Source organism: Sus scrofa, chromosome 15 (genome assembly GCF_054392235.1).
Source record: "Sus scrofa isolate SSC_HxYL_T2T_F1_AM1 chromosome 15, Sscrofa_HxYL_maternal_Yorkshire_Landrace_v2.0, whole genome shotgun sequence".
Classification (NCBI taxonomy): Eukaryota; Metazoa; Chordata; class Mammalia; order Artiodactyla; family Suidae; genus Sus; species Sus scrofa.
Window position 1 is genome coordinate 150,103,718 of NC_139397.1, and position 26,871 is coordinate 150,130,588.

A 26,871-nucleotide genomic window follows, 5' to 3' on the forward strand; every position below is an offset into this window, starting at 1 on the left:
GAGCCGGTGCCTGCCCCTCACAGCACTGGAAGCAGTTCAAAGACCCAAATGCCAAAAGCAGCAAGAAGTAACAAACAGCTCAGATTCAAGGGCAGCTCAGGCCCTGCCTGTGAGCCGATGCGTCTGCTGTGGAGCAGAGGTTGTGTGGCTGCTGTGGGTGCGAGGCTGGGATCCCCAACCCCACGGGCTCCCTTCCCCTCCCAAACCAGTCACTTAATTGCTTTCTTATGCCCCAAGTCATGCTAAGTTTTGGCTCAATCATTTTTTTCTTTTCCTTCTTTCAACTTTATCTTACACTGCAAGAGACCCAGACACTCATTAAAACAGCAAAAAGTTAAGTGCCAGGCAGCAGAGGAAAAGGCAATTTACTAGAAAACCTACACTCAGAAAAATGTAACTGTCTCTGAGCATCCTGGCAGCCAAGGCAAAAAGGGAACAGTTCTTTGCTCTGTTTGAAGTCATTACTTGGGTGCTCAGCCTTTCCTGAAAATTCTTAGCCAAACTGAAACCACAGATGGCTGTTCTTTTGTGTGTGTGTGTGTGTCATCTTCTTCAAGGAGATGGTTTGGGGATTCAGTATATGAGTGAGCTTTTTCTGGTCACATACGTTTCTAATCACCACCGTCTCCCCCTAAGTTCTACTCTCGTATCATAGATAAATAGGAATGATACCTAGGTAGGGGAAAATCAAAGGGAAGCCCACAATCGAAGTATCCTGTCTTAGTCTCAATTTTGGATTTTTTTTTTTTTTTAACATAAGTGACATCCTGAAAGTAGGGTCTGGCTGCTCACCCCTCTAAAGCCAAAGAAGAGGCAAGCATGCTTTATTCTGGAGGAAAGGAAAGTTTGCTTGATTTTAGAGGCTGGCAGCCCGGGTGGAGAGGGTGGACTCCTGGCCAAAGTCCAGCTTCTCCCGCTGACCATCAGTGGGCACGAACATTTGTAGGCGGAGCGAGGGGGCTACAGGCACAACAGCACAGTCAGCTCTAACAGTCGTCTTGAAATTGATCACGCAGTGGTCTGCCCAGGGTCGCCTTGATTGTTTCAAGGACAGTTCCTCTTCGGTTCCAGGGGTGGTTCGCCCCCATTTCTTTGAGGCTGTTCTTAGAGTTGTGGTGGCTTTTGTCCTGGCGACAGACTGGTCGTCGTGCAGTTAACTTCTTCCACCTGGTGGCGTTTCATTGTCTGCAAGACAGCGCACAGTCACATGGCTCAGAGCATCACCTGTGGCCGGAGAGGAGGAGCTGAACATCCTTGGCGTTACTTAATGACTGAACCATTGTTACGTGGTCTTGTTCGACTGCTTTCCTTTGCTTCTGCATTCTCTCGTTTCTCGGATTAAACTTACTCTTGGCCTAAAGTTTTTTCTAAGACAGAAGACGCAGGGTGGGGGGCGGGGAAGGGGACCAGAGGCATCCCGCTCCGTTTTGACGTGGCGATTGCAAACAGTTCATAATTAAGGCTTCTGTGGCTTTTTGCTTTGCAGGGAGGTGGTCGTTGTTTCAGTCTATTTTTTCTAATAAATATTTCTGACATTTTAATGGTGAAGTGAATCAATCAAATCATAGCGGGGAGGCCCTGTTATAGCCCGTCTTCTCTGACTAAATCGGGAATAATTCGATGAAGAACGACACGGCAAACGCTGTTTCAGTCGGTAGCATTTAAAAACGAAGCATTCGCTGAGACTGTACGATTGGCTAACATCTAGATGTGCGTGGTCCTTTGATATTGGTGACGGGGCCCCTAAAACAAACAGGACCAGATTTCTGTCCCTGTCTATGGCCCCCTGAACCTCCCTGCAGACGCCCCTCCCCCGCATCTGAACCTGGCGGGGAAACAATTGTTACTTGATGATTGAACCCACTAATATGTTACAGGAAATGGGGCATGAAATACAATACTTTATCTATGGTATATACTCAGCGACTCTTGTATTGAAACAACAAGGCCATTTTTAACTTGCTGACACAATATTTGCAGTGTTTCATCATTAAATTGTCCTGATTAACAATCAACTTCTAGAGAGAGAGCCGTGGAGTCTCTTTTCTTTTTTTTCCCTCATGTGATGAATCAGAGGATCTGTGGAGCATCCTTCATCCTCTTTGATGCTTTCAGTTTTGGTATCTGAGGACTTTGGAGTGAAAGCAGGGAGAGTCTGTTTTTACGTGGCCATCTCTTAAAGCACGCATCTGACGGTGCTGAGCATTTTATCCAGAATTTTTATGTCAGTAAGATGTGATCTGCGTCCCTTGGTTTTACTCCGTAATTGGGCCACATGTTTCTCGTTGGTGACAACAGCAGCCCGTCTCTGTCGCGCCCTCTAAGGTGGAGCTGAGATGTCGGTGGAGGGTGTTTCGTAGAAAAGAAGCACCTCCAAGGAGTTCCCTTTGTGGCTCAGCGGTTAACGAACCCCATTGGGATCCATGAGGATGCGGGTTCGACCCCCGGCCTCCTTCAGTGGGTTAAGGACCCAGCATGGCCATGAGCTGGTGTAGGTCGAATACCCGGCTCATGTCCAGTGTTGCTGTGGCTGTGGTGTGGGCCGGCAGCTGTAGCTCTGATTCGACCCCTAGCCTGGGAACGAATCCCCATATGCTGCAGGTGTGGCCCTAAAAAGCAAAAGAAAGAGAGAGAGAGAAAGAAAGAAAGAGAGAAGCGCGTCCAAGCTGCCCCACAGTCACCGTCACCTCTGTCGCCCACATGCACTGTGTATATATAGGTAGGGGGTGACCCTGCCTGCGACTTGGGGGTGTATGTGCTGATGGCTGTCTTCCCTCTCCTGGGTTCCGGGTACCTGCAGACAGATGAGCTGATTGCTGTCTGTGAAAAGACCCCCCTGGTGACCCTGGCAGGCAGCTGGTGGGTGGGCGTGCTCGCCCCTGCTCCCCGAGGAGGGGCACTTTCCTTTCATTACGTTTATAACCACATCCATGCCTTCGGTTAGTTTTCGGCCACCTGGCATTTCCTCCAATGAAGCTGTGATGGGGGACATTGGAATCTGTGGGAAAGTTCCACCTGACATCTTAGAAGTGAGGCACCAGGATCCCTTGAGAGGAAGAGAGCCGCCTTGCATCCTGCCTTGTGTGTGTGTGTGTGTCGGGGGGGTGCTCCTCGGTGTGGGGCACAGTGGGTTAAGAATCTGACTGCAGTGGCACAGGTCTCTGCAGAGGTGCGGGTTCGATCCCTGGTCTGGTGCAGTGGGTTAAAAGGATCCAGTGTTCAATCAGATTGTGGCTCGGATTCAATCCCTGCCCCAGGAACCTCCATATGCCATGGATGTGGCCATAAAATTAAAAGAAAAAAGAAAGAAAGAAAAGAGTCAGGATGCCCCGCCCCCTTCAACTCAGACCTGGTAACATAACCGAGCGCCTGGCAGGTGATGATCTGAAATGAAAACCCTCCCAGTAGCTTATTTGGACCTGCTGTCCCGGGCCGTCACTGGGAACCCCAAGCACACACACGGTCGCAGGACGTGGCCCTGACTAGATTCTGTTTTGTTGTCCAGAAACAGTCTGTCTCTTTCTCAGTTCACCAGAGTACTCAGTTTCCAAGAAATAAAGCACTGGTGAGCGCGTGGTGGTCCCCATTGTCACCCAGGGACAGCAGGTAGTCGTGGAAGGAACCATGTGTGCTGCCCGTAGAAAGAGGACACGTGGAGCGTTGGAGACACTGGCAGCATCGGGACAGCCGAGGGTCTCCTCCACAGTGGGGCTGCCTGGGGTGCTGCCGAAAGGGTTCACCACCGCAAGGGCTGTAGACGGGAGAGCCGTGCCAGCCCTGCTCTAGGTCTTGGCTTAAACTTGAAACGTGGCTGTTTGCATAAACCTTCCTTTCTTAACCAGGAGCAAAGTGAGTAGTTATTCTTTCTTTTGATCTCTCCACTGGACTCTCTAGTCCAGGTTGGAATTGCCTTCCTCTACCTGCGTCCGCATCTTCATTTCCGAAATAGAAGAATCTTGAGCAGCAGACTCTTCGTGGTGTTTTTCTTTATGCCTCCCTGAGTCCAAGGTCGCAGCTTACACCTACACTCCATACAGGGAGACTGTACCGACGTGGCCTCTGATGAGACCTCCTTAGGCGAGTGTTATCCCTCATCAGCTGTGTTATGTGCGGGGCATGTGATTACAATACGATAATAGGATTGGAGCCCTGCAGACCTCGTGGATGCAAAAAATGCCTCCTCCTATTCACTGGTCATGCGATCTTGCAGAATTATTTGATCTCCACGAAACCTTTTACCATCCATGGCAGTCATTTTGTAGCATTCATTTATGTGTTTACTTGCTCAACAAGCACGTTTTGAATATGTGTTATGTGCCAAGTTACAGGAAACAAAAATGAGCAAGATGAGAAGGGGTTCCGCCCCAGTGAAGCTGGTGCTGCAGAAGCCCAGGAACCCAGCGGGGAGGCTGGGCGTGGTCTGGGCAGCCCTGCTAAAGAGGAAAGAATGTGAGTCACCTATGTCGTCTCACCCTTCTTTTGGTGTTTGCATTAGAGGGAAAAAAAAGTGAAATTACATTTAATAATATGTTTTGTTTAACTGAGTATATCCCAAATTCAATCATTTCAACATAGAATCAATACAAAGAGCTACCTTTTTTTCCTACTAAGCCTTCAACATCTGGCATATGATTTACACTTAAAACAGGTCTCAGAACTCACCACAGGTGGAGTCCTTACCTGTCATGGGGCTTATGGAGTCCCTACTGGACAGAGCAGGTGCGGAGCTGGGAATACTTAAGCTGCCTAGGAGATGCCAGCTGAGGAGGTGGTGGAGGCGGGGGTGGGGGGAGACCCTGAGGCTCTGGCAGGCAGGGGCACCATGCTTGGTGACGGCTCTCACCAGTATGGAAGCCTGGTGTGGGCATGATGGGGGGGCTCCGAGCTGAACAGGGTGGGAATGAGCTACCTGGAGGTCCCCAGGGAGAGGTCTATAGGTGTGGTTGCCATTTTCTAGGGGAAGAGTGTAACTTGAAACCAGATCTCAGCAGCAGCAGCAGCAGCAGCGTCTGAGAGACAGAATGTAGAAAGAAACAAGAACAGGCTGTATCACAAGGAGAACACATTTCAAAGTGTTGGTTAGAGGCACAAAGACAAATCTCCCCTGCAGAAGACGAGTTCATAGTGGGTAGAGATATAAAAACCTACTCATAGCTGACCCGAGGTCTTACACCCAACTTCCAAGCCCACACACCCTGCTCGCGTGCATATTAATATTAATAAACACTCGCCATAGCATGTGGGACATGCATGCTGTTGTCTGTGTTTAGGGATCATTTCCTCGAATAAAGAAGGAAAGGTTTTTTTTATTGTTGCTTGCACAGGAATTTCTCTCTGCAGCGTTCACCCATCACTGTGTAGTCACACAGTTTGTATTTTCTTTTTTCTTTTTTGGCCGCACTGGCAGCATATGGAAGTTCCTGGGCCAGGGATCGAATCTGAGCCGCAGCTTCAGCCTGCTCCACAGCTACAGCAATGCCAGGTCCCTAACCCACAGCAGGAACTCCACACAGTTTGTATTTGGGGAAATGCCCTCCATCCCTGGCCTCACTTCTTGTCCCAGCTGGACGCCTGGGTGTACTGGTTTCCCAGGCAGGAGGCTGAAGTCGGTTTGATTTCCTTTAGTGAACGAAATCCGACCGGCTCCCTGCAGCCCCTGGTTTTGTGGGTGGTCCTTGCCTCCAGGGGCGGTCGGGGGAGGACAGGACAGACCTGGGAAGGTGATGGAGCGGCCCTGCTCCGCCACACGCCCACGGGGTCCCAGACGGCGGTCAGTGTTGAGGGGCGGCCGCAGAGGTGTCCCCTGGCTGCCAGTAAGTGCAGATCCTGTCCTTCTGCTGCCAAAACCCGGGTGACAGAAAGAAGCAGAGTGAAAGGGAAGAAAAACAAGGCCATCGGGAGATAACATTAAGCAGAAAAATCAAGGTCTGTCAGTCCTGGTGGGGACGTGTTTCCCCCTTAGTTTCCTTCTTTCGAGGACGGAGGAGGCTTTTCGGGGGAATTGTCATTGTCAGTCATCCCAACACACAGCAGCCTCGTTGCGTTTTTCCGCCCCCGTGTCGAATCCCTTTGGTTCCTGTGGGGACGTCGTAATTCAGCCAGGCCTGGCGTGAAGCACAGACCTCTTCAGCGTTTCTCAGCGTCAACATGGGTTTTAAAAAGCGGGGAGAGACACCTACAAACTTTTCTCCCTTCCGCACCGCTGTCCCCCGTCTCGCTCTTCCGTGGACGCGGCGTTAAATTGGATTCTGTGTCCATCACTATTAAAATGTGAAGTGTGTCGGTCACAAAGCCTCCGTTCCGGGGCAGCTGGCTGAAGAATCCTTTTCTTTATGATCCCAAATTACTGCCGAGCTCTGGAGAGGGGAGCAGTTTAGCCAATTATTGCCATTTGAGCTGGATGTGTGGGTGATTAGCTCCTGGTCGAATCCAGTCCCGGCCGGCGCTTTGAAGCCTCGCCGTGTGATTTTCTCAGCGGTGAGGTAGCATCGACGCGGCTAATGACAGCAAGGTCGCGCGGGTGAGGTGACCCGCGCGTGGCGCAGGCTCGGGTTTAGCAAACAGGGCATCCACAATAACAAGTGTGTCACTAACCCCGCCGTGCATAATCGGGGCTTTAGAGGGTTGCCGGAGATGCTGACAGCTCAATTAAAGTGTAACCCTTTGTACCCTGCAACCTGGCAGAATGACAGAAATATTACTAACCAGAAAGGGGAGGGCAGCACGAGGGAGCTGGGTAAAGATCCAGAAGCATCTCCTGAGCCCTCGGCCCCCCTCCCCCAACTCCCTCTGCAAGCTGGGACCAAAGCCTCCATTTGTGGTTTAATAGATCCTCTGGGGGCGGGAGGTGGGGGGCAAGGGAGGGAAATAGGACTGGTAAAAATAAAGACTTCCGCCAAGGGGGACTTCCTGCTGTTTCTATGGAAACACTTTAAACTAGACGGAAAGTTAAAATGATGGAGTCGGGACAGAGGCCGCAGGTACCGGTCGAATGGGCCCGTCTCCTTTGACCCACGCGCACATCCAAGCATCGCGTACGTGCATTTGCTAGCTTTTTCCGTTTGAGGGGATCTGGGGAGAGCAGTTAATTGGGATTCTTGAGCCCAGTGAATGATCGTGGCTGACTTTCTTCTTCCCTTAAGAGTATTTTCCACACCTAGAACCACAAGCTGTTTGGATCCACGGGGTGTTATCTGCAGTCTTGTCATTTTCGTTGCCCTGTTAGACCTGACCTGTGGGGGTCACTCGTCTGAATTTGACTCTAAGGCATTTTAATCGAGTGGCAGGGTGTCATTCCCTCCCCCCCTGTTTAATTTTTCGTTGTAGGTATTTGGATGCATTGCTGTGATATTTGGAGATATTTTAGAGCTGGGAACAGCTCTCCATGGGGGTAATTAAAATGGGAGGCAGCCCTGGCCCCCCGGCATTCCCAGCCCCTGCTGGGGAGGTTTCCCAGTCTGTCGGAATATGCTGGATTTGGGGTGCCCAATAAAGCCTCAGGGAAGGATGTCCCCTTGGGAATGAAAAGCAGGGTGAGCAGGGCGTTGAGAGCTGACGATACCACGTGACGTGGGGACCCGCAGAGCGTGGGTGGTGAGCTGCCTCGCTGTACCCCCTGCCGTGCTGGGTGCTGGTGGCTGAGACCCTTTCTGTGCCCGACAGCAGCTCCCGACCTGTTTGCCCCCCAGTGTGCTGGTGTTTCAGGGCTGCCGTCACAAAGTGCTGTTACGGAACCGAACTTGGGTCTGCTTCCCCCGGTGCAGGAAAGCCGTTACTGACGCCGGGCTGTGGCGAAGGAGAGGGCAGTGTTTACTGCAGGGCCAAGCAGGGAGGCCAGGCAGCTGGTGCTTAAAAGGCCTGAACTCCCTGAAGGCTTTGGGGGACAGGTTTTTAAAGACACGGTGAGGGAGGGGGTTGTGGGGGGCGCGATCGGCTCGTGGACCTGCTCCTTATTGGTTGGTGGTGAGGTCACCGGCACTTAACACCACCAGCCTCTGGTTCCATCCGGTCTGGGGTCTCCGTGCTTGTGGGCAGCACACGGGTGACTTTTCCCACCTGGCGGGGGCCTCAGTGTCTGCACAACAGCTCCAAGGACACGGCTCAGAATAGGCTCTACAGCCCTTGAGGAGGAACTGAAGAGCCTTGCCTTTGTTTAATGGCTAAACTATTAATAGTTGGTCTTGCTTGACTGTTTGCCCTTCTTTTTGCATGTGCTCCCTTTTTTCTGCTGAAATTTATTCTTTGGAACTCAGGGAAGACTTCGGAGGCTGACGTTTTTCTGCAGACCAGGCAGGTGGAAGACATGGTGTGTGGGGGGCGTTGACTGTGGGGTCCTGCTGGGTCAGGGTCCTGCAGACTGGGGCTTAAAGGCAGACAGTTGTTTGCTCACCATCCCCAAGCCTGGAAGTCCAAGCCTGGAAGGTGCTGGCCTGCTTGGGAGGCCGCGTTCCTGGGCATGAAGTCGGCCATCTGCTCCCCGTGTCTTCACGTCCTCTTCCCGCCGTGGGCGTCTGTGTCCTCACCTCTTCCTGAAAGGACACTAGTCGCACGGGGTTAGAGCCCCTCCTAAGGGCCTCACTCTCAGAGGCTCTTTAAAGGCCAAATACAGTCCCGTTCCGAGGTGCAGGGGTTAGGACTTCAACATAAAAATTTAAGGACGGAGTTCCCATTGAGGCTCAGTGATACCAAACCTGATTAGTATCCATGAGGATGCGGGCTCAATCCCTGGCCTCACTCCGTGGGTGAAGGATCCGGCGTTACCATGAGATGTGGTGTAGGTCGTAGACGTGGCTCAAATCGGCATTGCCATGGCTGTGGTGCAGGCTGGCAGCTGTAGCTCTGATGAGACCCCTAGCCTGGGAACCTCCGTATGCTGTGGGTGCAGCCCTAAGGAAAAAAAAAATTAGGGAGAATACCATTCAGCCCAGAACAACTATTCGTTCAGGGTCCAGGTGAGGCACCTGTCAGTGGGGGTTATGGAAGCCCTGAGCCCAGGACCCTTTAGCTCGGTGCTCACGTGTCAGGTCTTCACCAGGATGGCGGGAGTAAGGAGAGGGTGCAGGATGGGAGCTTGGGGAAAAGGGCAGAATTTGCACGTGGTCGGTGAAGTCAGTGGCTGTGGATCGCTGCCTGCCACGTGGCTCTGGGTTTCCAAAGCAGGGCTCAGCCGCCTTCTGTCAAGGGCCAGATGGCGAGTATTTTGGGCTTTTTTGCAAGTCATGAGTCTTTCCCGTCACCTCCGGGCTCCACCAGTGCTGCGTGAGAGCAGCCCTACGTGAGAATGGACGTGGCTGCGTTCCAGTGACACTTGATTTACAAAGAGGCAGAAGATTGGGTTTGACCCACAGGCCAGACTTGGCCCGTCCTGCAGCATTGCCAGCACTGAAGGTCTCTGTAGCATTGAGGTTGCTGTTCAAATGGGAACCGGGGCCTTGCTGACGTCAGCTCGGTCAGCGTGGTGCTTGTGTAAGTGACGGAGGTGCAGGGGAGGCGGCACAGATTCCACCCCCTCTCCTCCCCCTCCCCCCCGCAACAGGTGCATGAATCTCTACTCCCTTGGGTCCAGGCGGGCTCTTGGTCAAGTGTATATTTGTTATCTGTAAGGACAGCTTAGCATAATGAGAGAGCAGGAACATAAGTTTTGTTCTGGAAGAAGGGGATGTGGGGAGAGACAGTGGGAACGCCACCCATTGTAGTGGCTTCTGGAGGAGCCCCAGAGCGGGGAGACGAAGGACCTGTCCCTTGTATTGTCCAGTGACCCCTGTGCTTCTCTGATTCTGATGATGAAGTTCCATCCACCTGCCACTCTACCCATAGGTGCCTCTCTAGTGGGTTTTTTTTTTTTTTTTTCCTTTAAGTCAGTGAAGCATAAGTAAACCACAGATTGAATACCTGTTACAGGGAAAATCTTGATTAGGATACAGGCACCAAAGGCAAATGCGAAAATGGAATGACTGGTGCTCATACTCTTCGGATCTCAGGTAAAGACGCCAGCTTTTCTTGGCGACGTTTTAGAAATTCCTAGAAACCTTTACCTGCTATAATGAGAATCTGCTCAAAAGCTCTAAGAACATGAATCCTGAGACCTTGAGGAACCATGAACAGGTGTCCACGTTAGAACCAAAGAAGATGCAAAACACCACACTTTTTAAATTTTCAGAAGTAGAAGCATTAAACATTTCTGAACTTGCGTGGATGGCTTCAGACCCTGGGAAAACGATTGTCTTTTTCACCTTGGTGATTAGGAAGCTCTTGGCACCCCCTCAAGTGCAGCAGGATAATTCAATTTATATCCCTGCCAAATCACACCCGGACTCGCCTTTTCTCTCAGTCAAATGCGTGCATGGCCTCCAGTGGCTGTTAAAGCAGATGAGAAATGCTGCCTCAGAGCAAAGATCAGTGCTTCGTGGACGTGTCTGCTGATGGTCTGATCTTTCCGCGGTGCAGCCTGCAGCTGGCTGGGCCTCCGTTGCCTCGTAGGACCCTGGCCGTTCGATGTTGCCCCAGTGTCGCAATGATCTCCGCGCCGGCAGACGCCAGCGCCACTGGTCCCTCCACCTCGAAACAAAGACTGATTTGCCTGCCCAGGACCCCCAGCCTCTAATGCAGTCGGTAAATCTTTGTTGGTAAATAATTGCTATCGAGCAGAGTTTTAATATAAATTTATGAGCGGTGTTTTACCCCAGCTTGGGGCTGCAGCAGGCACTGAGTGATGGATTTCAGATAGCGCTTACATTCGTTACATTCACTTCGTAAGTTATTTAAAGCTTGTACACTTAACATTGCTCTTGGCTTTCAGTGACCTCTTGGGACCAGACAGAGCATACACAGGACTAACAAAGAGATTGCAGCCAAAAGACAGTTTAGCTCCTGGCTCCACGGTAGAAAAAGTTCCTTGTGCCAAAAAAGCAAGACGTGCCGGCTTGGGTCCTTATAACTTGGTGGTAGGTCATGAAAATCTGTCTTCGCGATGTGCCGGTACCTCAGCTGGGTGATCGCTGTTCCGTGCACGTTTCCTATTTCCAAGTGAGATAAGAGGAATATTTGTGATGTCACCAAGCCCTCGAATGTCTTACGTTCAAGGGCTTGGTGACGTCACCGAGGATGTTTGCTTTGAAGCGGGTTGGAGGATAAAATGATTCGCAGGCGGGTGGCGCAGAGTGTAGGCTGGCCCTTTCCGCCGGCCACGCTGGTTAACATCTCTTGCTGGTGGTGATTGACCCGAGTCAGGGTGGGGTCGAACAGTCAGCATTTTATTCCTGGCCATGGCTCTGTGGGTCGGGAAGTTGGACCGGGGTGTTGGGGACAGCTCGTCTCTGCTCCCTCAGCTCCTTCTAGGGCTGGCGCCTCCCAGGTAATTTCTTCACGCACCTGTCTGATGCCTCAGCAGACATGGCTCCTGTGGCTGGCGGGTGACGCCAAGAGGTCCGTGACCTTGTACATCGAGACCCAGTGCTCTTCCTCACCCTCCTCACTGTCTCCCCAGCAGGGCGGTCCTGTTTCTTGTGGGGATTCGAGGACTCCCAAGGGCATGCAGACAGGAGCTGCCAGGGCTTCCTGGGCTCCGGCAGGCAGTAGCGTCATTTCCACCACATGCTATTGGTTAAAGTCAGTCCCGGGGCCCTGGATGACACAGGGAGCTGGGTTTTTTGAGGGTCATTGTTTATTGGCCAGGTCCCTGGCACGTGCAAGTTCCTGGGCCAGGGATTGAACCTGCGCCCCAGGTGAGGCAACGCCAGATCCTTAACCTGCTGAGCCACAAAGGGAACTTCCTGGGGATCACTTTTGGAGACTAGCTACTTCAGTCTGCTCTCCCGCCTGCAGAATGCCCTCCCCTGGTCCCCAGAGTCACAAAGTCTCATCCCATTGTGGCCTCCGGCTCAAGCTTGAGTCAGGATTGTCCGTCACGTCAGGGACACACGCACACACCCTCATACACGAAGCGCTGACGCAGGCACAGGAGAGCCGCAGGCAGCGGAGACCTTATTCCAAAGTGGTGACGAGGGACAGGACACCTTCAGCTGTTCCTGGTCCACAGCGGGTCTGATCCCAGCCCGCCTGGCACGTGTTGCTGACCCAGCCTGGGCACAGGCGGTGTGTTCTGCCTCAGGCGCATCCTCGTTGGCCCTGGGCTCTGCTGTCTGAGTCCCCCTTCTCTTCCGTAAGAAACGGCCTGCGGTCCCAGCTCTGTAGCTCTCTCAGCCTGCGTCCTGCTGTACTTGGCCTGAAAGCCCAGAGCCTCTCTTCATTTCAAACTCCCTGTGCTTTTTGGTCCAAAATGGTAGAATTCCTTGAAAAACCTTGTGGGTGTCCTTTGTATCAAATTACCACCCACGCCGTTAGACAAAAGCCAGTCCACAGACCCCTGTCTCTAATGACAAGTCTTCCCTGGCGGGAGGGGTCTCTGAGGCCCTCCCTTCAATCTTTCTGAGTTCTCAAGAAGGGGCTCTGACTGCCACACCCCTGGTGGGGTCCGTATTCCGAGATCACATCTGGCAGCCTCTGGATTTGCTTTCTTCTGAGGCCAGTGGTTACTCTCAGAGTTTTCTCCTGGCCGGAGAAGCTGGGATTGAGAAATCGTTTTTCTCTAATAATAAAATTAAAATAAATAATAAAATAAAATGAAAATAATAAATAATAAAATAAAATAAATAATAATGAAAATAAAAAGGTTTTCTCTAATAATAAAAACAAAGAGTTTTTCTCTTGCTGGTCTAATCCGGCAAGGTTTTTAAATTAGAGGTATCTTTTTCTAATTCTGCTTGAAAACTACCTTGAGTTCCTCCCAGACTCCTCCCAGAGCAGGGAGCGTGATTGGCGTTCTGCTCAGAAACCTTGGCCAGGTCCAGCCAGGGCTCCACCGGGCAGCCAGGCTGCGTTTCCCCGCAGGCAGCAGGTCGCTCGCTATCTGTCCTGCTTTTGCACACAGGTCGGGCCCCCTCTCTCCAGCCTCAGGGAGCCGTTCCCTCGTGGTCCCTCCAGCTGTTCAGTTCCTGACAGCCTCAGCCAGCTGCCTGGTTCCAAGCCAGTGTTTTTGATTTTTTTTTTTTTTTTTTTTTTTTAGCAGGCGTGTTGGATGCTCGTTCTGTTTTTCTAACCTGTTTGTGCATATAATGCTCTACCCCAAACTTAATGATTTGAAAAAACTATTATATTTCTCATAATTCTGTGCTTTGGGGCTATGGACAGAGCAGAGCGTGGCTTCTCAGTCAGATGCCCCCACCCCACCCCACCCCCAGCAAAGAGGAAGCTACCAGGATTTCTTAAGGTTTAAACCCAGGGCAGATATAGCACCACGGGGCAGCTGCTTCTGTTGGTTGAAATGAGTCTCGGGCACCCTTGAGTCTGTGGGACTTGATTTGCAGAATCGTGGGCATAGGAAGCTATCTTGAGACCAGCTCCCAAGTTGGCTGTGTGAGTTGAGCAAGTTACATAACCTCTCTGTGCCTCAGTGGCCTCATCTGTGAAATAGGGGTGTTCAGAACCATTCCTGCCAGGTCGTCATAAGCGTTCAGTGAGTTAATACTTGTGAGGCTCTAAGAGCAGCATCTGGCTCACCGTGAGCCCAGTATTGTTTAGAAATAAAAACATTTTAAAAAGCAGATGCATACGCCATTCAAGAGTCAAAGAAAGCCTCGGAGTTCCCGTCGTGCTCAGTGGTTAACAAATCCGACTAGGAACCATGAGGTTGCAGGTTCGATCCCTGGCCTTGCTCGGTGGGTTAGGGATCCAGTGTTGCCGTGAGCTGTGGTGTAGGTCGCAGACACGGCTCGGATCCCCGCGTTGCTGTGGCTGTGGTGTAGGCCAGTGGCTGTAGCGCCGATTGGACCCCTAGCCTGGGAACCTCCATATGCCGTGGGAGCAGCCCAAGAAATAGCAAAAAAAGACAAAAAAAAAAGAAAAGAAAAAAGAGTCAAAGAAAGCCTTAACTGAAATTGATGTCTACACTGTGATAACTGGTCAGCGAGAAACACTTTTTAGCAGGAGGTCATTTTTACACGTGCAAAAGTGGCATCTGAAAGACAGACCAAGTATGCATTCTGACCTCCCGCCGTGCGGGCTCTGCCCCGGGTACGCAGAATCCTGCGGACCATTTGCACCTGCCCTTGGAGAGATGGCACAGAGCCTCCCGGCCTCCATCATCCTCTAGCGAGTGGGATCATGGCCTCCTGCCCTTCAAAAGCATAACATGAACTATTTCTAGGGTTTCCCATTTCCTCGGTACTGAGAGTAAACGTGTGTAAGTTTGGGGTGACAGATGCACAGTGGATGCAGCCCAGGGGTTCAGCCTGATGCGGTGAGGGGCTGCTGGCGTGGTGGAGCATCCTGGTTCGTTGCTAGACGTCTGTCCTAAAGGGAGGCGGTGGGTTCCCTCCCCTTGGCGCTCTGAGCAGTGCTCTCTCAGAGGAGGGTCCCACAGTGTCTGAGCACTGGAACCTTTTGCTTTGCGAGGAGTCTGGGGCTAAGAGTAGCTGGGTGACAAGACATCGTATTGGCAACTGTCCTTGGTCCCTCAAAGTAAGGGCATGCTGGGGACAACCTCTGTCCAGAGTTTCAGACCAGGCTCGCCTCACCTCCAGAGGGCAGCGGGGGGCACCTCCTGCGCAGGCACCTTTGAGGATGGAGACCCTGGGCTCACCGTCCCCAGGATGCTCAGGCAGGGCCGGCATGCACCGTTGGTCTAGTCACTTCAGGGTTGAATGCTTTGACTTCAAGAGTCTCTTTAGATTTTGAATTCTTGTGATTCTCACCTGATGCAAATACTCTTTAAAAATCAGTGTTCGGAATTAATTTAAGGAAAATTTAGAAAGAAAGCAAAAGGAAAGACGTCTTTAATCCACAGAAGCTGTTTCCTGAGTCTCCTCACTTGCAGTCCGATTGAACCTCTGATTACAAAAATTTATCCTGCTTGCTGCCCCCGAAGCCCCAGCCGCAGACCTTAACTCATCAAAGAGCTTGTGTCTCACCACGCTTTTCAGGACGGAGCTCTTTTTGTTCTTTACAAGGAGCCCACACACCGTCGGCCCATTTCTCCTCGTGTGTTTTGGCTCAGCTTTCTTCAGGGTTCCCACATATAAGCGTGGAAGGGGACTCTGCCTTCCAGAGCTGTGGGCATTGACCTACAGTCCTGGGCTTTCCGGGGACGCCCCTTCCAGGAGGGCAAGTCAGTGATGGCTGTTGCCTAGGTGATAGGATGGCGGTCCAGCATCCCGGTCCAGACCTAGCTGCTGAATTCTGCTGACTCTTGGCCGGAGGTCTCGAACACAGGTGCCTTCCTCCAGCCTACAGATGTTGGGTTTGGCCTGAAATACAGAGTTATTGTCTCTTGTCACCATTCTAAAATAAGGAGCTGTCACAGGAAGCTCCAGTGTTTCTCCTTCTCTCGGGTCAGCAGGAAATCTGGCAACACAGACACTGACCCTGCATTTCCTGCACAATCCGGGGGGCCCGGCCATTCCTGGAATGTTGGCGCTGCTGTGCCCTGGTGCCCCCTTCCTGGAATTTCTTAGTAGGCTTGAGATTTACTTCCATAAGCCCTCATTATGTTCTTCCCTCTCTCAAGGACGCTCAGAGTTTAGGGCAGATGTAGCAAACAGAAACCCCTTCCTCCGAGCCCACCTGCAATATATTTTAAGGAACATCCTTGAACTTGTTCATGTTAGAACGGGGCTAGTCTCTTCTCTCACTGTGAATATAAAACACAAGTGCGGGTCTCTCATCGCCCTTCTGGATTCTCACTGCCCTCTCGGGAGAGGGATCGGGCCAGAGGTGTGAGCCAGGATCCCGGGTGGCCTGGCGCTCTCGGGATTGGTATTTGTGCTCGGGGAGGAGGAGCTGGTGCTTTGGGACTGAACCCTTTAGGCTTGGCAGTGGCGGAGACGCTTGGAGGTTTGACAAGTGTGGTCATTGCCCGCAGGTGGACACTCAGCAGCTGGGTATGATGGCAGGAATGAGGAGGGCAGGGTGGCTGTCCTGTCACTTCCCATCAGCTCACCAGCTGCCTTACCTCTGTGGCTCCGAGTTCATGTCTGTGACAAGGGAGCCGTCAGAACTCTGCTTATGAGGAGGGAGTGAACATGAGGATGCTGAGAAACACATCAGCACAGACTCAGCTGGGGCCAAGGCTGGAGCACAGAAACAGGGCTCCCGAGACGCCGGGGTGTTGCCCTTCAGGCCTGCTGAATGTTGCAGCATTTGTTTGTTTGTTTGTTGTCTTTTTAGGGCAGCACCCACAGCATATGGAGGCTCCCCAAATTTTTTTTTGAATTTTGCAGCATTTGAATAGTACTTGTAGTCATCAGAGCAAATGCTCCAGGGTGAACCATGGAATTTAATTTTTGTATTTTTTTAATTGAAGTTTAGTTGATTTACAGTGTTGTGCCAGTTTCTGCTGTACAGCATAGTGACCCATATATATCTATACACACACACACACACACACACACACACCCCGTCATACATATGTATACATTCCTCTTCTCGTATTATCTTCCATCAGTCTGTCGCAACAGACTGGAGAGAGTTCCCTGTGCTGGACAGTAGGACCTCATTGCGTATCCATTCTAAATGCAATAGTTTGCATCTACTAAGCCCAAACTCCCAGTCCATCCCACTCCCTCCCCGCTCCCGTCTTGGCTACCACGAGTCTGTTGTGTCCATCTGTCTAAGAGTCTGTCTCTATTTTGTAGATAGGTTTATCTGTGTCATTTTATTTTTTATTTTTTTGCTTTTTTAGGGCTGCACCTGTGGCACATGGACGTTCCCAGGCTCAGGGTCGAATTGGAGCTGCAGCTGCAGCCCTGCACCACAGCCACAGCAATGCCAGATCCTTTACCCTTTGAGCAAGGGATCAAACCCGAATCCTCATGGGTACTAGTTGGGTTTGTAACCACTGAGCCACAACAGGAACTCCTGTGCCATATTTTAGATGCCACATAAAAGTGATATCATGTAGTGTTTGTCTTTCTCTTTCTGAAATACTTTGCTTAGTATGAGAATCTCTAGTTCCATCCATGTTGCTACAGATGGCATTATTCCATTCTTTCTTGTGGCTGAGTCGTCTTCCACTGTGTGTATGTGCCACATCATCTTGATCCATTCACTGCTGGTGGATTAGATGGCTTCCATGTCTTGACTGTTGTAAATAGTGCTGCGATGAACATACGGGTGCATGCATCCTTTTGAATTGTAGTTTTGTCCAGATATGTGCCCAGGAGTGGGATTTCTGGATCATGTGGTAACTACATTTAGTTTAAGATAATCAGGATTTGGGAGTTTCCGTCGTGGCTCAGTGGTTAACGAATCCTACTAGGAACCATGAGGTTGCGGGTTCGATCCCTGGCCTTGCTCAGTGGGTTGAGGATCCAGCATTGCTGTGAGCTGTGGTGTAGGTTGCAGACGTGGCTCGGATCCTGCATTGCTGTGGCTCTGGCGTAGGCTGGTGGCTACAGCTCCGATTCGACCCCTAGCCTGGGAACCTCCATATGCCTCGAGTAAAGCCCTGGAAAAGACTTTAAAAAAAAAAAAAAAAGAAAAGAAAAGAAAGAAAAAGAAAAAAGATAATCAGGATTTGGATTTTTTTTCCCAGCAAGATAAGTTTTCTGAGCACCAAAACAAATCGGCCTAATTTAATTCCCCAGAAAACTATGGTGTCTTCTCTTCGTGTAGCCTCCTGATTGGAAATTTCTCTTTATCCCCTTAAGAAATAAGTCTTTATGCCTCTCCCCAGGGAGTATAGGATTGGCTCACGAAAGTACCCACAGGACAGCCGAAAGACTTCTGTACGGCTGCCTGCCCGGGGCCCCAGCGGAAGGGCGGCTGGGACTTTGGGCCTGCACTTTGCATGAGGCAGGAAGGGAAAGCTTTCTGAAGCCCAGGACAGCTCTCGGCCCCCACCGAGGACCCAGGACCGCAGTGACCCGCCCCTGATTGTTGGGATTCTGTCTGAAATGGGCGGGGAGAATGTGAGCGCCCAGGAGAGCTGGTGTCAGGTTTTGTTGTGCTGAGTGTTAAAACCTTAGAAATCCCACGGGGCCATTGAAGGATTTGAGCTGCGGCTTTTCCTTTCTCACTGATTCCTGGTCACTGATAGAATGTCCCCTCTCCCACTCGTTCTCCTGTGCCCAGGAACTTGGTCTGTGACCTTGTCTTCTCGGCCTGGTTCCCTTCGTCAGTCTCCGCGCTGCATGCGGTTTATGTGGGCTTAGAGTCTAAGACATCAGGATCTGAAGCTTTGCGTCACAGGCTTTCTTTAAGAAAGAACGTGCAAAGACGTGCTCTTCCGGAGGTGCGTTGCCTCAAACGTTGAATGAAATACTTGGTTTGCGGGGTGATCAGAGACCCAGGCTGGCCCATCGTCTGTTATATTTGCAAAATTTGGCATTAAAAAAAAAAAAAGAAAACCCAATGTCACAGTGTTGGTAATTCGTTGGAACTTGATTCTACCACATAGAAATGCTTCCTTGATTTTCTTCTCATGTTTTGCTTCCTGGCGGGTGGAATTAGGAGGCGGATGGAGGCTGGAAAACACCCCCAAGGGGTCCGCAGGCCTCTGCTTCCTCGGGGTGTCGGACTCCGTTCCAGACTCACGGCCGTCCTGCTGCCTCGGCCCGGGTGCAGGCACTAGCATCCTAACTCAGCAAAGCTTACAAACAGGGCCGGAGGTTTGCTGGGGCTTGGTAGTTAAAACAAGAATAAATTCTCATCAGTCATCTAAGGAAGACTGCATTAAATATACTTCGAAAGTGTGTTGGTTTCAAGTTCTGAATGGTTTTCAAGAAGCCCTAATAGGATTTCATTAAAAACGGATTAAAGTAAATTATACGCAATTCATCTATTAAATGCCGTTGCTAAGTTCGCAAATGGAATTTCATTTTTAATAAATTAAGGTCTGAATTGAAACAACTACAAAATAAAATGTTCTTACTTGCAAATACCAGAAGGTAAGACTAGGGTGAATGTCTTATTTTCAAAAAAAGCAATTGGTGTCCCTTTTTAAATTTTTATTTTATTTTTACTTTATTTGGTTTTTTTTTTTTTTTTTGGCCAGGGGTGGGGGGAGGTGGGATACTCCCACGGCATGTAGAAGTTCCCAGGCCAGACAGCAAAACCCCACCGCAGCAGTGACCGAGCCACAGCAGTCACAATGCCGGGTCCTTAACCTGCTAGGCCAGCAGGGAGCTCCTGGGTTTCCTTTTTTAAAACAGTATCACCGGGGTTCCTGGTGTGGCCCAATGGGATTGGCAGCATCTCCTGAGCCTGGGACCCAGGTTTGATCCCTGACCTGGCACAATGGATTAAGGATCCAGTGTTGCCCCAGCTGTAGCGTGGGTTCCAGCTGCAGCTTGCCTCTGATCCCTGGCCCTGGGAATCCCACATGCTGCGGGGCGGCCGACAAAGAAAACCAAAGCAAAATATCATTGGAAGAGATTTACCTTTAGGCGCTCCGAGTGCTTACAGCATAGTGACAGCAAAGATGTAACGATTTTTATTGAACCGATCACAGAGTTAAGGTCTATGCGCACATACACGGAAGGAGATTCCTTGGCTGTGTACATATTGTGTAAAAAAGGCAAGGTGAACCCCACATTACCAAGCTAAACATAAGTTTTCTTTCCCTTTCAAGATGGCAAAGAGACAATGAAAGCATAAACATTGCTTATCTGCTTACTCTTTTTACGCATGCTCCCCGGGTGCTGCTCTTTTATCTTTATTCATTTCTCTCTGGCTCCTTTTGCCTTACAGGGCATGCTGCTGAAGCGAAGTGGCAAATCATTGAACAAAGAATGGAAAAAGAAATACGTCACCCTGTGTGACAACGGCGTGCTGACCTACCATCCAAGTTTACACGTGAGTTTGGCCCCTCAGCGGTTGGCAGGCGGGGGCCTGGGGCAGGGGTGCAGGGGGAGGGGGTTCCGACACAGTCGAGCCTCTCGGCTTTGTTGAAGGAGTGTTTGAGCACCTGCTCCACCGGGGGGAAGTCACCCTGCCCCCCAGACGTGTGTGTCTTTCTCTCCGTCTCCTCCCCAACGGTCAATCTGAGGCCCTAACTCTGCAATTACAATAAAAGGCACAGATGAATTAAAATTTTAAATGCAGGTAAAAGGACAGGCGCACACAGTAAAAAGAAGGGGAAAAAGAGAGATCCCGCTGAAAACTGAAACATAGTAAAAAGAAGGGAAAAAAGAGAGATACCGCTGAAAACCCGAAGCAGACAACTGCCTTGGAACTCAGGGTCCGTGTAAGCAGCTGAGAATGAAAACAAGAATTAGGAGGTCCCTGGTGGCACAGCAGGTGAAGGATCTGGCGTTTTCACTGCCGTGGCACCCGTTCGATGCCTGGTCCAGGGACTTCTGCATGCTGAGGGTGTGGCCAAAAAAAAAAAAAAAGTGCAATTCATGAGTGGTTTTATTGTCTGGTAAGAATGTGTCCAGGAGTTCCCACTGTGGCTCAGTGGAAACGAACCCAACTAGTATCCGTGAGGATGCGGGTTTGATCCCTGGCCTCACTCAGAGGGTTAAGGATCCGACATTGCTGTGAGCTGTGGTGTAGGTCGCAGATGCAGCTTGGATCTCCTGTTGTAGTGGCTGTGGTGTAGACCGGTGGCTACAGCTCCGATTCGACCCCAGCCTGGGAGCCTCCATATGCCGCGGGTGCGGGTCTGAAAAAAAAAGATGTGTACCAGTTCCATATGGCAAGTTAGTTTTTTCCACGTGTAATAACATCTGTTATCCTGGTGATTTGCGTGAGATGTTTGGAGAGACAGTGAAGGTCGTTGTTGGGGGAAAGGTAGGCGTCCCCCCAGCAGGGAGCTCTTAGGGACGCTCTGGTAAACCCTGAACATGGAATGTAGTGACTGTTCCAGAACAACACATTCCATGCATCCTCTGTGATGACACTTATCTGTCCCGCGGGAGATCAGCGTGTAGCTAAGAGTCCGTGGTGTTGGCTGGTCATTTGATTGTGTCACCGTGTTAAATAAGCATTTGATTTGAAAGACCTAAAAAACTTGCCCAGGGATCGACCAGAAGTTAGAGATAAACGTACAGAAGAAAACGAAAGTGCCCCAAACACCCCCTAGAAAGCGCGAGTGCTCCCGTCTCGGGGCGGGTCCTCCCAGCCGTTTGCACACTCTGTGTGTGTGCCTTCCACGAGCGCTCGGTCCCCGGTGCGCGGGGCGTGGGGCCTGCTTTCCCAGACAATGCCAGGTCAGATGCCAGGTCGTAGGCGCCTTCCAGCGTCAGCACACGCGCGGGGCTGCCACCATTCTTCATGCTCAGCACCATTCCTGCGGCGGATGTGCCCACACTGATGTACCAGGGTCTCCAAAGCAGATTGAGGTTTTGAGTGACTTTCACAGTGATGAGGAAGGACCTCTCCTCGGAGTCCTCCCATGACACTTCCGTGCCCTCGTCCTTTCCCTCAGCTTCCTAGCAGGCGCCTTCCTGCGTTGGACAGTGTGTGGTTTCGTGGGCTTCGGGCCGTGATGGCAGAGACCTGGAAAGACGGTATCCGTGCAGCCCTGGCTCTTGCCCCTGCACTGCACGCTCAGGAGCACTTACCGTAAAAACCTTTCCAGGAGTTTCTGTCGTAGCTTAGTGGTAACAAACCTGACCTGTATCTGTGAGGATGCGGGTTCGATCCCTGGCCTTGCTTCAGTGGGTTAAGGATCCATCATTGCCGTGAGCTGTGGTGTAGGTCGCAGATGCGGCTTGGATCCCACACGGCTCTGGCCATGGTGTAGGCTGGCAGCTGTAGCTCCAATTCAACCCCTAGCCTGGGGACCTCCGTATGCTGTGGGTGCGGCCCTAAAAAAAAAAAAAAAAAAAAAAAAAGGCAAAACATTACAGCCCTTTCCACTGGGACAGGAACAGATGGTACCCTGGCTGCATAACACGCTTGTTGGGGTGAAGTGACCTTTCCTTTCCTTCTTGTCTTACCAGCAGTGGCTTCACCTTTCTGGATGGGGTTAAAAAGCAGGTTTTGGAGGTTTTTTCGTGTTGAAGTCTAGTTGATTTACAATGTGGTGTTCATTTCTGCTGTACAGCAGAGTGACTCAGTTACGCACGTACATAGGTTTTTTTATATTCTTTTCCGTGATGCTTTATCCCAGGATATTGAATAGGGTTCCCTGTGCTCCACAGCAGGGTCTTGCGTTTACCCATCCTGTGTGTAATAGTTAGGCAGGTGTTTGTTCAGGCCTCTCTGGCGTGTTCCTTTGGTTGATGGAAATATGCTGCCCAGGCGTCACCCTTAAGCAGACTTTGGAGAGAGGTGTTCCTTCCTGTTCTGGGGAATGCCTTTGTGCCTGATTGATTCTGGGTTCTCCAGGGGGCTCCACATCAGAGACCAAATTCCATCTCAGGAGGGCTGCTGGAGACAGTCCTGCCCCCTCCAGGTCTTTGGGGCTCTGTCCCCAGCTGCTCTGACCACAGGAAGGCCACGCTTGCCCTGGCTAGTTCTTCTAAGACCCCGTCGGGGAGCAGAGCCTCGTCACTGGCCCCCGTGCGGTCGAGATCCTCTTGCTGAGGCTCACTGACCCGTCAAAAGCGAGACCTGACCGAGGGTGTGTTTCCCGTCCTCTCACGCGCACCTGCTAAGCCCAGGCTCCATCAGAGGGCCACGCGCCGCTTTGGCCAAGCAGCAAAGATGGCAACGGCGAAGACGGTCCTGGAAAATTCCTCCAGGAGGGTTCACGCCCACTTTTCATCTCCGTCTCTTGATTATGTAAACAGCGTCCGGTCTTCGGAATTTCTCCCACGCAGGCAGCTTCTTGTGATGGCCTGCAGTGCTGTCTTTTTTTTTTTCTTCTTCTTCTTTTTCCCACATACACATGGATATTGTAAGGGTTCAGAAGAGGAGCACAGTGGGCTTTGTTCTGTAATTGTACAGCAGGCAAGAGCCAATGTCATTTCAAAGTGCAATTCTGCTAGTGCCCGGCTCCTGGGAACTGACATTATCAAGGCAGGTGCATAGATCCCCAAGGGCGTGGCTTCATCTAGGAATGGATTTGAATTACTAGCGCACGGAGAGGTGGCATGACCCTCGCTGTAATCCAGTGAGTTCCTGGCGTGTCCTCTGGAGGGAACCTGGAATGGCCTTGGTCTAAGCTGCTGGGGGCTACACGTCCCCAGTGGCCAGGTGAGTCTGGAGGAGATCTTCAGGAGTTCCCTTCATGGGGGAAATGAATCTGACTCGCATCCATGAGGACACAGGTTCGACCCTGGCCTCGCTCAGTGAGTTAAGGATCCGGCGCTGCCATGAGCTGTGGTGTAGGTCGCAGGCATGGCTCAGATCTGGCACTGCAGTGGCTGTGGGGTAGGCCGGCAGATATAGCTCCCATTCGACCCCTAGCCTGGGAACCTCCACATGCCTCGGGTGGGGCCCTAAAAAGACAAAAAAAAAAAAAAAAAAGGAAGGAAGAGACGTTCAAGTGGGTGTCCATAGTAGAACCCCGACTTTCCTTAATAAGGCATTTGGGAACATGCAGCTGTGTTGCTGCTTCAGGTCGCTACATTCTACCTCGTGGAGAACGGCCCAATGATCGTGGCCTAGAGACTTTCTCGAGGTGACAAAACCGGAGTTCCTGCTGTGGTACAGTGGGATCGCTGGCGTCTTGGGAGCACAGGGATGCTGGTTCGATCCCCCGCCCGGCAGAGTAGGCTGAGGATCCGCTCTGCTGCAGCTGCAGCTTGGGTCAGGACTGCGGCCCAGATCTGATCCCTGGCCCAGGAGGGCCATATGCCTCGGGGCGGCCAAAAATGAAAATAAAATAAATAGAGGTGATAAAACCAAATGTTCTCAAATACCAGCCACACTGTAACTCACTTGCTAGGTAACCTCCGAGCTATCAGCAAACGTCTGGAGAAAACCAGCATCGCCAGCAGCCCAGGGGAGCTGAGGGGGTGACATGGCGGGGGCGGGGCGGGGTTCTGTCTCTGGCAGCAACCTCTGTCCCTTCCCAGGTACCCTGGCCCTCGCCTGCCTGGTGGAGCCCAGGTGGGGGTGGTCACCTGGGATTTGAACTTGCGAACTAACACAGGAGCATTGGGATCAGCCCAGCTCGCGTCCAACATGAGCAACGCCTTGCTGCTGACGAACTTTGACCGTTTCGTGAAGGGTGGTGGTGAAGGGATTGCAGTAAGTGATCCAGGCCCTCGCCATGCTGGCCTCTTTCCACGTGAACTTGATGCGTTGGGTTACCCTTGCTCCAGTGTGCAAGGCCCCGCCCAGCTCCCTGGGTTGAACAGGACACCGAGTGGAAGGGGCTGGCGATGGGGTCAGGGTCCTGCCGGCCAGAGCTCGTGAGCAGTGCGCCTGTGTAGGGCATTAAACATCCATCCCAGCACAAAGAGAGCCTCCTGCTTTTGAAAGGGCTGCTGGGCCTTCTGCAGGCCCTGCCTTACACCTGTTCGAATCTTACAGGTGGGATGCACCTCAAGCCCTCAGACCCCCAACCCCACCCCATTCCAGGACCATTCTCTGATCAGAATCCCCCTCCCCCGCCTCAAAAAAGCATGCCCGTTTCCTTTTGGATAAAAAAGTTATTTCATCATCACACGTTAGGAGCATATATGAGGTCTGGAATAGTTATTCTGCTCTGGACAAACACAGTCTTTGTAGAAAACTCTGGGGATGTCAGGCTGTTTAGCCAAGTTCTTTTTCTTGGCTCTCTGGAGAGGAGCAGGCTGCAGGCTCTGCCCTTCGAGATCAGGGCAGGTCCCTGCTCCGAGGCCAGTACCAGGGCGATGACCAGTAGACCAACTAGAGCAAGATTTCTCCAATATTTTTTTTTTTTTTCTTTTTACAGCCACACCTGCAGCATATGGGAGTTCATAGGCTAGGGGGCGGATTGGAGCTGAAGCTGCCAGCCACAGCCACAGCCACAGCCACAGCCATACCGGATGCTGGTTTTCTGAAGACATTTGCTTGGACAAGCTGCCCGAGTTGCCCTGGGCCCTGCCTTCACTTGCTTTGGGCACCGTGGAAGCAGGAGACTGGCCATTTCCTAAACTCGCTAAAAAAATTTAAAATTAAAAACAAAAAACCCTCCCAGTCCATCCCAAGTCCATGAGATTCTTTTTTGTGGAAAGGTTCATTTGTGTCGTATATTAGATTCCAGATATAAGGATATCACATGGTATTTATCTTTCTCTTTCTGACTTAACTCACTCCATCCATGTTGCTGCATATGGCGTTCTTTTTTCTTTTTTAGGGCTGAGTAGTATTCCACTGTATACACATACCATATCTTCTTAATCCATCTGTTGATGGACATTTCGGAGTTTGAGGTTAATGGATGTAAACTATTGCCTTTGGAGTGGATAAGCAATGATCCCACTGTACAGCACAGGGAACTATATCTAGTCACTTGTGATGGAACATGATGGAGGAAAATGTGAGAAAAAGCATATATGTGTGTGTGTGTGTGTGTGTGAGAGAGAGAGAGAGAGACTGGTTCACTTTGCTGTATAGCAGAAATTGACAGAACACTGTAAGTCAACTATAATGGAAAAAATAAAAATCATTTTTAAAAAAGCCCCAGAGCCCACACAACTCTCATCTTATTAACAGTCTTCATTGGATGCCATTAAAAAAACCATCTTCCACCAGAGGCCATCTTTCCCTCTTTGTGCAGGAAACAGACATGGTTTCCTCACTAGCCAGGGGTCCGTGGCAGCAGTGATGGAAAAGTCATCTCTTAGACACGAACCACACATTTCAGTCCCAGCAGGTGTTTTGCACACGGTGGTGGGGTGGAAAACACACCCCGCCTTTGGACCGAACAAACAGTTGGCACATGGCTCCAGCTGGACGCCCTGCCTCAGGAATCCTAGGCGATGCTGTGCTCTTTGAATCCGTGGCTTCTCGGGGGCCCTGGGCTCTGCCGCAGGCATAGGGGTGGTGTGAGCCGCCACGCTCACCGTGTGCTTGGTGTGGTTGGCTGCCAGGGAAGCTCCCGGATGCTGCCCTCCCCCCCAGAACTCAGGCGGGGCTCCACAGGCACCCGATGGGGGATTTCAGCCTAGATGTTCTTGAAGCTGGGTGGTTCCACACTGGGTGCCCTTGAGAGCCTTGGGGTCGGTGGTGGGGGGATGGCTGAGGACAGCAGCCAGGGTGGGGAGACCTGGAGAATCTCCCACGTCCACGGCCTTGACTCGAACCGAGCACGTCAATGGACCTGCGCTGCCCCCTCCTCTAAAGGCGGAACTTGCCCGGGAAGCTTCAGCTCCCCATGCTTCTGTGCCCAGTCAGGCCCCGTTGCATCTAGATGTGCATTTTACAGTGGACATTGAGAAACTGGCAGATGGTGCCTGGAGATCTGGAGGAAGAGGCCTTTAAATGGGGGGGATGCCCGTTGACAGTGTCTTCCAAGGGTGCTTCAGACTCTGAAGAGTCTGACATTTTCACCAGAACGCTTAGCACGTGGAGGTTCGTGGAGTCAGTTGGACACAGGAAACACGCATCCCGGGATGGAGCTGCTGGGTGGCTGGTTTCATGGTGAGACCAAGACCTGGGCCCAGAACAAAACACAGAGGATCGGACTCCCCTTACTTCCTGGGGATTTCATTTACTCGATTCAATAAAACCTATGACTCCATGTGGGGAACACGTGGAAAACTCAACGAAAACAACGAAGCTGCTTTAGTTTTGTAGCTGCTCCAAGTAGAGTGTCCAACTTCCTGGCTTTTCCTGGGAGTTGGGACAGTCCGTCCCAGGCAGCGGGGACAGGGTGCTCGCCCTCGCCTCCGGACCGACCAGCTCAACCGCCCTTTCGTCTCCACTTGGCATTTTGCATACCCAACCCTAAACGTGTAAATAAGACTGAAATGGTAAAAAGCAGACTCTTGACGTCTGTGCTGCTCCGGGGTC

At 51.4% G+C, this 26,871-nt stretch overlaps 1 protein-coding gene across 16 annotated transcripts in view; it reads left to right on the forward strand.

Moving 5' to 3' along the window:
* AGAP1 (ArfGAP with GTPase domain, ankyrin repeat and PH domain 1) overlaps positions 1–26,871 on the forward strand; it is a 558,467-nt gene that overhangs the window by 324,235 nt on the left and 207,361 nt on the right. For all 16 annotated transcript variants that reach the window (XR_014829145.1, XM_021075539.2, XM_021075540.2 and 13 more), the window contains one exon: positions 19,744–19,848. Coding sequence is in view for 15 of the 16 variants with exons in the window: in XM_021075539.2 (XP_020931198.1) it covers positions 19,744–19,848 (105 nt within the window). In the remaining variant the exon portion in view is untranslated. The remainder of the gene's footprint in view (positions 1–19,743; positions 19,849–26,871) is intronic.